The following is a 12,467-nucleotide window of genomic DNA, read 5'->3' on the forward strand; positions in this document are numbered from 1 at the left end:
AAATTTCCCCGAGTTGCTCTCTTTTTTTCATGCATTGAAAGAATTAATATTTTTGGCTTTTATTTTATTTTTAAAAATTATCTCTTAAATGTCTTTTTACAAGTGGTTTATTTGAATCTGATTCAAACGAAGTCCAGCATTGTACTTGGTTAATATATCTCCTATATTGCTTCATCTGTAACAGTTCTCCTCTCCCCTTGGTTTTTTTTTGCTTTTTGTTTTTTGTTTTTTTTAGATACGGAGTTTCATTCTTGTTGCCCAGGTGGAGTGCAGTGGCGTGATCTCAGCTCACTGAAAACTGCCTCCCAGGTTCAAGCGATTCTCCTGCCTCAGCCTCCCAAGTAGCTGGAATTACAGGAGCCCGCCACCATGCCTGGATAATTTCTGTATTTTTAGTAGAGATGGGGTTTCACCATGTTGGCCAGGCTGGTCTGGAACCCCTGACCTCAGGTTATCCGCCCGCCTTGGCCTCCCAAAGTGCTGGGATTACAGGCATGAGCCACCTCGCCTCGCCCCTCCTCTTGTTTTTTGCCTGTCACGTATTTGTTTTGTTGGAAACCCGAGACATTGGTCCTATAGACCTCACTCTATTCTGGATTTTGCTGACTGCATCCCCATGGAGTTTGTTTGTTTGTTTGTTTGTTATGAAGTCTTGCTCTGTCACCCAGGCTGGAGTGTAATAGCGGATCACAGCTCACTGCAGCCTCAACCTCCCAGACTTAAGCAATCCTCCAGCCTCAGCCTCCCAAATAGCTAGGACTACAGGCATGCACCACCACACTCAGCTAAGTTTTTTGATTTTTAGTAGACAGGATCTCACTGTGTTGCCCAAGCTTGTCTCAAACTCCTGGCCTCAAGCAATCCTCCTGCCTCAACCTCCCCAGAGTGCTGAAATTACAGGTGTGAGCCACCACGCCCAGCCCCCATGGAGTTTTGACATCTCCCTGTATACCACATATTTCCTATAAACCAGTAGCGAACCTAGAAACTTGTCCAGCTGAATCTCCATTTCTTTGGCGTGGATGCTTCCTGGGTGGCGCCCTGCACTTCCTGCTACATCACACCAGGAGGCCCCCGTGTCTGGCTGCTTCCCTTCCTGTTCAGTGAGACTGAGCAGCGGGCACAGGTGCTACCCCCAGCCCGCACTTTGCTATTCACCCTGTGCTGATCCCCAGGCAGAGCCACACTTCACGAGAGGGTCACACTGTATATATACCCAGGGAATAAGAGGTCACTTCAAGTCGCTTAGTTATTCTCAATATTTTTAAATTTCAGTCTCAAACAGAATGCAATTTCATCTAGTTTATAAAACTTAATATACGTATACTGCTACCTCAAAGTAATCAATCCAACACTTGGCCAGTTAATATGACCTAATTTCACATTTACCTGTACATTTACAGCATTCATACTAGAGTTATTCTGCTACCACACAGAGGTTTCAACTTTATTATATACTTTAACAAAAATGGTATGTGAAATGGATATTATGTCTATTTACTTAAGGGTTATTTTGCAGAGTGACTTACTAAATGGAAAAAAAACTGTATGGTCTACATTAGTAAGAAAGTAATTTTTGGAGAAGGATTATGTAAAAGGAATTACAGAATTGGGAATAAGCTGTTTCAGGCATGATGACAAGGCAAGAGCATCAGGAAATCACGGTGTTTCCTCTTAGCAACCGGTGAGCAGCAGGAAAGGCAACAGAACTCCTCAGGACCCAGCACTCCCGGAGCCACGGCTTCCCAGAGAGCCTGGCACAGGCACACAGCTGGGTGAGGGTTCTTGTGTGGATATTTAAAACAACACCATCAAGATAAAAATATTGTTGTATCTGTAGCATCTCTATTTATGTATTTATTTTCCCTTGAAATAAAAATGTTCTAAAGTTACATTGTTTTCCATGCTGCCTGTTTTATTACTTCTCACAACTTAGGCAACAAAATTTTACGTCGTCATATTTCCAGTTCTTATACGTTTGCTCTACTCTGTATTTAAATTTGGTTAGAAAATCTGATTATTCCTGATTTCACCAGGAGCTTTCTTTTTTACTTCTTCCAAATAAAAACTAATAGTCAACTTCATTAGGCGTTATGACTAGAAAATTAAGCACTCGTTGTGGAGAGAAAAGTAAGAATACAGCCATTTTATTTTATTTTATTTTATTTTATTTTATTTTTGAGAAAGGGTCTCACTCTGTCGCCCAGGCTGAAGTGCAGTGGTGCCATCATAGCTCACTGCAGACCCAACCTCCTGAGCTCAAACGATCCTCCTGCCTCAGTCTTCCGAGTAACTAGGACCATAGGTGTGCACCACCACACCTGGCTAATTTTTGTATTTTTGGTAGAGACAGGGTTTCACCATGTTGCTCAGGCTGGTCTCGAACTTCTGATTCAAGCAATCCTCCCACCTTGACCTCCCAAAGTGCTGGGATTACAGGCGTGAGCCACCGCACCCGGCCAGCCCTTTTAAGTTTGAGCCCTTTAACAGGATCTAAATCTGGTGCTCAGGATAAAATGTTGCCTCTGGTGCTTTCTTCCCATAATTACAGTATTACAGAGGCATTCTTAATGTTCCCTCTTCAAATTAGAAACAGTAAGTTGAAATTGCCTTCAACTTACTGTTGATGGCAATTTGAGCCCAGATGCCAGTATTAGAGAACATATATTGAAGAACTGAATTTGTAAGTAAACCACCATTTCCCTGTACAAGTAAATGCATAGGATACTGCCAGTCATTAAATATTGAGTCTAGCACAATGTATGAAGCATAAAAATTCACTGCCACTGGTTTTTAAACAGCTGTTTCCCCCAAAGAAAGGGCAACTTCTGGTATGCACCAGTAAAATAGCAACCTTTTTACATTACTTTGCATAAAGATTTACAAGTGTCCCAGGACCTGGGAGGCCAGTCTATAACAAGACAGCCTTTAGCGACATCGCTTTCCTTCTCCACGGTGATCAGCGACACACAAATACCCACTGTGTGTCGGCGAGCCGGTCTGCTACATCAGCCCAGGTTTAAAATCTAGGCTTACTTTCTGTTAACAAATCGCACGTGGATGGGCCCCCCTGGCGTCAGGAGCCCGTGGGTTTTTGCATGAACAGCTTTGGTCTGAGAAGATGTTTTGATCTCAAAATGTTGAAGCAACTAAGAAGAGAAAGAGAGAGAAGGGGTCAGAATTGGAACAGCAGAAAATTCTCAGTGCTCCCTGAATGCTTTTACTCTTCCTGTGGCGGCACTGGGCTGCAGAGAGCGCAGGCAATGAGCACCCACATCCAGCTTTTGGAGGCTACAGAACCTCCGGGTCAGTGGGAAGCCCGCTGTTTGGAAACAGAACTTTAGATCCCGTACCAGAGCCTAGGCATGTCCACTAAGCAGCTGGGCAGCCGGTGGGACAGAGATGCAGGCAGATGCTCAGATGACTTAAGTTTCACTTGCCATTTCAAATTCTAACTCTTTTGCTTCCATTGCGGGTCTAGATGAAGAAGGCATCAAAAGAGCAGGGGGAAATGCGGAACAAAGTGAAATTCCGGGTTTCCTGCTGGTTCCGAAACTGCAGACACTTCAGACCCGGCCAGAAACAGAGGCGGAGAGAGCTGAATCCTCCAAAAGACTTCACCGTGCTACTATCCTGAATTTAAATATTCTTGGTTCGTAACTTTGATTCCATTTCTCATTTCTACAGTTCAAAAGCAGAATCAGCCCTGCCTCCCAGGGTAAAATTGGAATGTACCTACACGGTGAGTTTGAAAGAACACCTAAAGCAATTATCTCCCCCGGCGGCCGGCTAGAGCTTGATGTTCAAAGTCAGCCCTGGGCTTAGGAATACAGGTAACCTGCTCTAAAGACTTCTGTCCACGGACAGGCTCCTGGGGGGAGGAGGGACCTTGCTTTCAGCCCATTTGGAAAGGGCAGGGGGCAGATGAGCTGGCAATACCATAGTCTCCTACTTAGGGCCCAGGCTGTCCCCGCCCTGCCCTTCCTCTCTCTCCAGCTTTGTCTCCCAGGCAAAGAAGCTGCACCCAGGATGGGCTGGGGCTCCAGGCTGGGGCCCCATGGCGTGATCACAGCTCTCTGCAGCCTCAACCTCCTGGGCTCAAGTGATCCTCCAACCTCAGCCTCCTCAGTAGCTGGGACTACAGGCATGCATCACATCTGGCTAACTTTTTAATTTTTTTATAGAAACAAAGACTCGCTTTGTTGCCCAGGCTGCTCCTGAACTCCTAACCTCCAACGATCCTCCCACCTCCGCCTCCCCAAGTGCTGGGATTATAGGTATGAGCCACCACTCTCCGCCTCTAACACTATTGAAAGGAGAGGTAGAGCTCTCCTCAGAGCCTAATTTACAATCACTTGTGCTGGTAATAGTGAATAGTAATGAAAAAGGAATGAATGATGAGATTGTTGATCTTGGTTGGTACCTTTGATTCCATTTCTCATTCCTATAGTTCAAAAGCAGAACCAGCCCTGCCTCCCAGGGTAAAACTGGAATGTACCTACACAGTGAGTTTGAAAGAACACCAAAGTATCCATCACCCTAAAGCGATTATCTCTTTAAGGTATCTCTTTTAAATAATTAAGAGTCAGACAGGGCACCAAGGCTCAAGGGTCAAGGCTTGCAATGGGGACGCAGGCGGAACTCATGCCTTTGTCACTATTAAAGAAATGAGCTGAACAGCATGTCTTCAGGCAGCTACATCATTTGCTGGCATCTGGGTGGCTCAGCCTAAACACCTAACCTCTGACCCCTCGTGCTGACCTCTCAGAAACGCCTGCTCATTCCCATGCGGTAGAGGGAAGACTCGCATGTGGACATGTGGGTCTCCTAACTTCAAGGCCATCGTGCCACACGGTATTTTTTCTTTTCTGAGTGGTTTGTTTGTTGAAAAAATTAAAACTATGCAGGAGACAAAAGACAAAAAACACTGCCCCCCCGCCCCCCTACATCCAGTTTCCAGCTCCCAGGGAGCTGGGGTGGATCTTCCAAACATTTCTGTTCAATCAAATATCTTTTTCCTGATTTTAAGGGAACACATTAATATCACACCATGAAAGCTGTCCCTTTCCTTCCCAGTAGCCTTCAGGCACGTTCCTGTACTGTTGGGGCAGACGCCATTTATTTGGTTAAGAAAGGCCCCACTGTTGGGAGTTGAACAATGAGAACACATGGACACAGGGAGGGGAACATCACACACAGGGGCCTGTCAGGGGGATGGGGGGAAGAGGAGGGAAAGCATTAGGACAAATACCTAATGCATGTGGGGCTTAAAACCTAGTGGACGGGTTGATGGGTGCAGCAAACCACCATGGCACATGTATACCTATGTAACAAACCTACGCGTTCTGCACATGTATCCCAGAACTTAAAGTAAAATTAAAAAAAAAAAGAAAGAAAGGCTCCACTGTTGCTTCTGTGCCAAGAGACTTTCTTCATTAATTGGGGTTGAATTTTATCAATTATCTTTTGGGATGCTCATGTAATTTTCCTCCTTTTTATCTTGGTGAATTCTACTGACAGATTTTCTCTAGGCAGACCATCCTTGCATTCCTGAATACACCTGATATGTGAAGATGCCTTTCCGTTTTATACATTCAGCCTGCCAACTGTTGATTTTGCATATTTTCCATCTTCAATTATTAATCAGTCAGGCCAGCCTGTAGTTTTTATTTTCCATATCATCCTTTCCAGGTTTGAATATCAAGGTTATGCAAGTCTCGCAAAATGAGACTTCCTTTTTCTATTCTCTATTTATATAAGATGATGATTACCTGTTCCCTGAAGGTTTGATAAAACTTGCCAATAACCCTGTCTAGGTTCAGGATATTTTAGGGGTAAATCTTTTTACCACTGACTCATTTCTTTGATCTGCTCTCACTGATTCGATATCTTAGGTCTGTTCTCTTTCATTTGAGTCAATTTGGATCACTTATATTTTTTCTAGTAAACAGTATGCTTTATCTAAGTCTTCAAATTCATTGGCAAAAAAACTGTTTTAGGTATTTTCTTGATTAAAAAAAAAATCAACTCCTGTCTATACAGTTGTGCCTTCCTGCTCATTCCTGGTACTATTTGTGCCTTCTCTTTTTTTTTCTTTTTTTTTTTTTTTTTTGAGACAGAGTCTTACTCTGTCGCCCAGGCTGGAGTGCAGTGGCACGATCTCAGCTCACTGCAACCTCCGCCTCCTGGGTTCAAGCAATTCTCCTGCCTCAGCCTCCCAAGTAGCTGTGATTATAGGCACCCGCCACCAGGCCTGGCTAATTTTTGTATTTTTGGTAGAGATGGGATTTCACATGTTGGTCAGGCTGGTCTCGAACTCCTGACCTCATGATCTGCCCGCCTTGGCCTCCCAAAGTGCTGGGATTACAGGTGTGAGCCACAGTGCCTGGCTTTTTTCTTAACAATTAAAAATCATGGGCCAAGCGTGCTGGCTCACACCTGTAATCCCAGCACTTTGGGAGGCCGAGGCGATGGATCACTTGAGGTCAGAAGTTCGAGACCACCCTGGCCAACATGGTGAAACCCCGTCTCTACTAAAGATACAAAAAATTAGCTGGGCATGGTGGCAGGTGCCTGTAATCCCAGCTACTCCAGAGGCTGAGGCAGGAGAATCGCTTGAACCCGGGAGACAGAGTTGCAGCAACCCGAGATTGCGCCACTGCACTCCAGCCTGGGTGACAGGGCGAGACTCTGAAAAAAAAAAAAAAAATCATGGGCCAGGCACAGTGGCTCACACCTGTAATCCCAGCACTTTGGGAGGCCAAGGCAGGTGGATCACTTGAGGTCAATAGTTCGAGACCAGCCTGGCCAACATGATGAATCCCCATCTCTACTTAAAAATACAAAAATTAGCTGGGCGTGGTGATGGGCACCTGTAATCTCAGCTACTCCAGAGGCTGAGGCAGGAGAATTGCATGACCCCAGGAGGCGGAGGTTGCAGTGAGCCGATTGCGCCACTGCACTCTAGCCTGGCGACAGAGCAAGACTCAAAAATAATAATAAAATAAAATAAAAACCGTGATGCTCCCTTTCTACACTTGCCCAGGTAGAAATGAGGACTTTTTAAGCAAAAACTTTAGCAGGTATATTCATATGTTGACAGCAGCAAACAAGACCCCATCACGAGCTCCAAATACCATTTCACCGCTGGCCTCTTGCTCAGGTGTCTACCCCGGTTCTTCAGGCAGCCAGAGCTTGGGGGCAACAAGCCTCCCTCCCAACTCACCGATGCCCTCCGGGAGGGTGCAGTGGCTGCGGGAGGCACAGCAGCATTTTAGGGAGCTGAGACCTTCCTGAAAACACTCCCCACAGCAGACTTAGTGCAGGGCTCAGAAGATGAGAACAGCTTCCACTTCTTGGGCACAGACTCTGTGCGTGGACTGTTTTTACTCCTCACACACCTATCAGGCAGGGATTTGGCCCCTTTTGTAAATGACGTGACAGGCTCAGCTCAGGTGGCTGAGAAACCTGCCAAGGTCCCGGAGCCAGCAAGTGGCAGAACTGAGGGTGAAGCCAGCTTGCCCTGAGCTCCCCCTACACATCGAGCTGCCACTCACATACTCCCAGGGACAGGGGCAGCGGCCACATCCACACAAAGGTGGGATGGCCACTTGGTCCCACCAGCCCCACCCCAGCAGAGTCTCATGGGCCACCTGTGCCTCCAGAGCCAGCCCTGAGCCAGCGGGGCTTCTCCCCACACCTCGTTCTCTGCCTCCTCCCTGGGCAGTAGACCCTTACTTTCTCCAGCTCTGGTGCCCACCCTGAGCCTGACCATCCAGAATCCCTCTACCCCTCCTCCCAGCCAACCAGGCTTCCCTGGTCCCTTACTCTCCCTTCTGCCCGGCTCCGGTCTCCCAGTGAGCCTGGAGGGGGCACCTGCATGACTTGTAGGGGAAAAGTCAAGACACCTGGATCCTGCCCTGCACCTGCCACTGTGGGACTTGGCAAGTGACTGTTGCTTTCTGAGCCTCGGTTTCCTCATCGGTAAAATGGGGAGATGAGGTCACCAGGCACTCCCCACATTCTCCAAATGTTCAGGCAACAATGGAGCTCCCAAACCTCGGGCCAAGGTTTCCCGTCGCTGAAACAGTCTTCTCCAACTTGCAGGAGAGGCTAATGGGTGGAATTTTCTCCGCCATTGACTTTACTTTTATAAAATTTCCTTCAGGTGTTATTTAGTTCCTGCTATAGCCTGAACCCAGATACGGTGCAAACCCAGAATTATGTATCTTCACATGTAAGGTGTTCTCTAACAACACCCAGGGCTTCCTGATGTTTCACAACCTAAGAAGCTTGAGAACCACTGCTCCGTGTAAATGGTTGGGTCAGTTAAACAAAGGAGACCAGCAAGAGCACCACTGTGCCTTTCCCGGGGGGGGGCCTGCTGCTGACGGTGCCTGAGAGGCCAGCTCCTAACTGCAGACACGGCCACTAGAGGTGGAGGCGGGGTCCCCAATCCCCACAGGGCCTCGCTTAGACTTCCAGGGTTTCTCAGAGTGTAGCCCACGCACCGCACCATCAGCATCGGCAGCAGCAGTGGACACCCCACCCCTAACCCATCAAACCCGTGACTCTGCAGGCGGGGCTAGGAGTCCGCCTTGTAAGGTGCTCCCTGCTGGCTTTATGCTCCCTAGCGTTTGAAGACCACTCATTTGACTCCCGCTCCCCTCTCTCCTAACTCACCGTGTGGTGGCAGGAGAGCTGGGCTCTGGGCCCCTGGCACCCCCAGTGACACACACCCCATCCAAATCTTCAGGCCATGGCCTGTCGTCCACCCACATGATGGATGTGAAGGAGGAGTGAAGCAAGGCAGGAGGCCATGGGGTTGAAGATGGTTACCACGGTTGGAGGATGGGGTGGGCACGGGAGATGGGGAGGCATTTTCAAAGGATTTCATGCAGAGCTCTTATTTTTGGATAGGATCTCACTCTGTCGCCCAGGCTGGAGTGCCGTGGTGTGATCACGGCTCACTGCAGCCTTGAACTCCTGGGTTCAAGTGAGCCTCCCGCCTCAGCCTCCTGAGTAGCTGGGACCACAGGTGTGAGCCACAGTGCCTGACGGCTCTTGATCTTAAGTTTCCAAAACCGTCTTTGCTTTTCAACCTGGAAGTCTTTATCCTGTTGTGCCCAGTAGAAAGAGGCCGAACCCAAAGGCCAACGTTTGGCCTCCACGCCCTACCTGGATCACGACGAGGTGAATCTCCAGTTCTGCAATTCTCCGCCCTATGCAGCTGCGAACCCCATGACCAAAGGGGATGGATCCAAAATTGTCAACTCTATCTAAGTCTCCTTTCCGCAGCCAGCGCTCAGGCCGGAACTCCTTGGCCCGAGGGAAGTTCTCATCCTGGTACGATGTGGCATAGTGGCAAAGGGCCAGCTGGGTCTGAGGAAATCAGGGATGACAGAAAAGGGATAAGGAGCAGAATCACTCAAGAGCAGGGCAGGGCCCAGAGCCCTAGCCGGACAGTCTCCTGGGGTGCTCCCGCCTGGGGGCCGCCTGGGTCCACTCACACCCAGGATGGCAGCCGCTCCCTCCCTTCCCACTCCACACTGCACCCCAAATGTCACTGCAGCCACTGAGAAGGCCGTCGAGCCCTTCAGAGACTCCCAGCGGTGACTGGCCACTTCCACACGGCCTGGGGAGCAGGCCAAGGAGCATGGGCTGCCTTGCTGGTGAGCAGTAAATTTCCAGAGCAGTGAGATCACACCATTCCCTTCCTTTCTCCCAACACCCCATCTTCATCTTAAAATACATGCAAAAGAAAAGGAAACCTATTGATCTCTGCTTAGGGACAAAGACTTCCTGAAGGTAGAAGCAGATTCCAATTCAACCCCGACCCGCAAGGCCTGGCCACCCCCATGGCCCCAAACTCACGCCTTTCGGAATCAGATACCCGCCAATAACCAGGTCTTCCTGGGTGACCCGGCCGTTCCCTGGCAGCACTGGAAACAGCCTGGAAAAGAGCCAGCGGGGACGGGAATGGCGTGGTGACTTTCACAGTATTTTATTGAACATTCAGAACCCTGGATATATTCCCATTTCCATTAAAAATTCTTAAAAAGTAACACATGGTACATTTTCAACTGAAACATTTTGCAAGGACCTTTGCTGCTTCTTTGCTGGCTTGCTTTACCAGCGAGTATTCTGAGGAATGTGGAAAAGATTCCCAAAGCAAAACATTTGCAAAACACAAAGCCAAGCCTTTCACATGCCATTGTGTTCCCAGGAGGGAAAATTCCAAGTTTCTAATATTTTATGTGACCACGGGACCACTTTATCAAGGAATAGTTCATAGGACTTAAGGCCCCATGAAATGCATTTGGAGAAAAGATACTTCAGCGATCAGATTATCTCAGAAAACCCTGAATAAAACTTTAATTGACAAATACCAATAAACCCCACAGCCAGCTGCTTTTTTTTTTTTTAATTTTGAGGTTCAACAGCATGCTATATAGGTTGACGGTCATTATCAAGTCAGCTTTGAAAGAATTCTTTAGTATATACTGCAGAAAACAAGCTTTGCTTTTTGTCACAGCATTTCCTCACAGAGGATGCCGTGTTTGGGGGAAGGGATGTCATCCGTCCCTAATCCCACCTCCTACCCAAACCATCCCCTCAACCCAGGACAACCCACATCCCTCCGGCTTTTCTGTTTGTCAGGAAAGCCCTGTCTGGGAGTAATTGAGCCTCACTGGGTGGCGTCTCAACCCAGATGAGGACATTCACTCAAGAACCATGAGGTTTGTATCCAGGTCTGCAAATCAGCTGAACAGCCCAAACTATTTTCCTAACAAATCGATCTTGTTTCGTGTTATCTTCAGAGGAACAAAGTCAAAGGCCATTGACCCAGGAACATTTTGGGAAACCCCCAGTAAGCCAATTGGCTAAAGCAGGGACAATATTCAATGACTGCTCCAAAGATCTTTTTCCTTTTTTTTTTTTGAGACAGAGTCTCGCTCTGTTGCCCAGGCTGGAGTGCACTGGTGCAATCTTGGCTCCATCACCTAACTTCAAGTGATTCTCTTGCCCCAGCCTCCCAAGTAGCTGGGACTACAGGTGCCTACCACCACGCCCTGCTAATTTTTGTATTTTTAGTAGAGACGCAGTTTCACCATGTTGGCCAGGCTGCTCTTGAACTCCTGACCTCAGGTAATCTGCCTTGGCCTCCCAAAGTGCTGGGATTACAGGCGTGAGCCACTGCGCCTGGCCCAAAGATCTTTACAGAGAACAAAGATTATGTCGACCCGTAAAACAGAATGGTCTTTCTGCTATTCTGACAAGAGCAGAGAAAAAATAACAGTCACGAACATCCTCATCCTGAACAGGTCAGCCGGGGGGGGGCATTTGGAGGACTTGTTGTGCTAGAGAACCAGGGACCTAAGGGACACAGTTTGTTGACGGATTCTGGCGAGCCTTTTACCTCAGGGTTTCCTTAAGGAGAGCTCTGACCAGCGGGACCTTGGGGACATCAGCTGCAGTTGGAACATGCCTTTCCCCTAAATTCTTCACAATCTCCCGGTACACCGTCTGCTGCACTTCTGGGTGCCTTGCCAGGAGGTACACCGTCCAGGACAAGGTGAAGGACGTCTAAGGAGAGAAAGTGGCAGACACAGGCAGGCAGTGAGTAACACCAGGGACTGAAACAGACGCGGTGGCAGGTAGGAAGTCCCCTGGGAATACACACAGCATGAAGTCAAACTCATCCAATTCCATATAGCACCTAATGTCTTACTAAAAACGAAAGACTGTTTCCTTAATTCATGGCAAATAAATAAATAAATAACTGAACGTATTTGGCAAGTGACATTCACTCTATGATTCATGTGCTCCTGTCATGAAGAGCCACAGGAAAAATGATCCTGGAGCTTTTTTTAATCACTGAAGAGCAATATGTCAGGGATGCCGTGGAGCCTGGAGGATCTGCTGGGACTTTGTGTGACCTTCTTTGCAGGGCTTGCTCGGTGTGTGCCAGAAAGGGCCTCAGGCTGCCCCCCAGAATCCCCAGGATGCTGGGCCCGGCCCACTCTGGCTGCCCTAATCTAGAGATTGGAGTGCACAGGAGATCACTAGTTAGCCATCGTGTCCTGCCTTCATCAAGTAAGGTCCACACAGAGCAAGTCAATAACTCGTCTATGCAAAGCAGTGTCTTTTTTTTTTTTTTTTTGAGACGGAGTCTCGCTCTGTCGCCCAGGCTGGAGTGCAGTGACGCGATCTCGGCTCACTGCAAGCTCTGTCTCCCGGGTTCATGCCACTCTCCTGCCTCAGCCTCCCGAGTAGCTGGGACTACAGGCGCTTGGCACCACGCCCGGCTAATTTTTTGTATTTTTAGGAGAGACAGGATTTCACTGTGTTAGCCAGGATGGTCTGGAACTCCTGACCTTGTGATCTGCCCACCTCGGGTCTCCCAAAGTGCTGGGATTACAGGCGTGAGCCACCACGCCCGGTCAGCCATGTCATTTTTTATACCT

The 12,467-nt window shown here is 48.2% G+C and overlaps 1 protein-coding gene across 1 annotated transcript in view; it reads right to left on the reverse strand.

Moving 5' to 3' along the window:
- Positions 1-1,095: 1,095 nt before the first annotated feature.
- LOC470525 (cytochrome P450 27C1) overlaps positions 1,096-12,467 on the reverse strand; it is a 34,784-nt gene continuing 23,412 nt past the window's right edge. Inside the window, exons 6-9 of the mRNA XM_009443230.5 lie at positions 11,420-11,586; positions 9,874-9,952; positions 9,178-9,381; positions 1,096-3,149 (exon numbers count right to left, since the gene is read on the reverse strand). Coding sequence (XP_009441505.2) covers positions 3,033-3,149; positions 9,178-9,381; positions 9,874-9,952; positions 11,420-11,586 — 567 coding nt within the window. The 3' untranslated portion in view covers positions 1,096-3,032. The remainder of the gene's footprint in view (positions 3,150-9,177; positions 9,382-9,873; positions 9,953-11,419; positions 11,587-12,467) is intronic.

The sequence above is a fragment of the Pan troglodytes genome, chromosome 13 (assembly GCF_028858775.2).
Source record: "Pan troglodytes isolate AG18354 chromosome 13, NHGRI_mPanTro3-v2.0_pri, whole genome shotgun sequence".
Classification (NCBI taxonomy): domain Eukaryota; kingdom Metazoa; phylum Chordata; class Mammalia; order Primates; family Hominidae; genus Pan; species Pan troglodytes.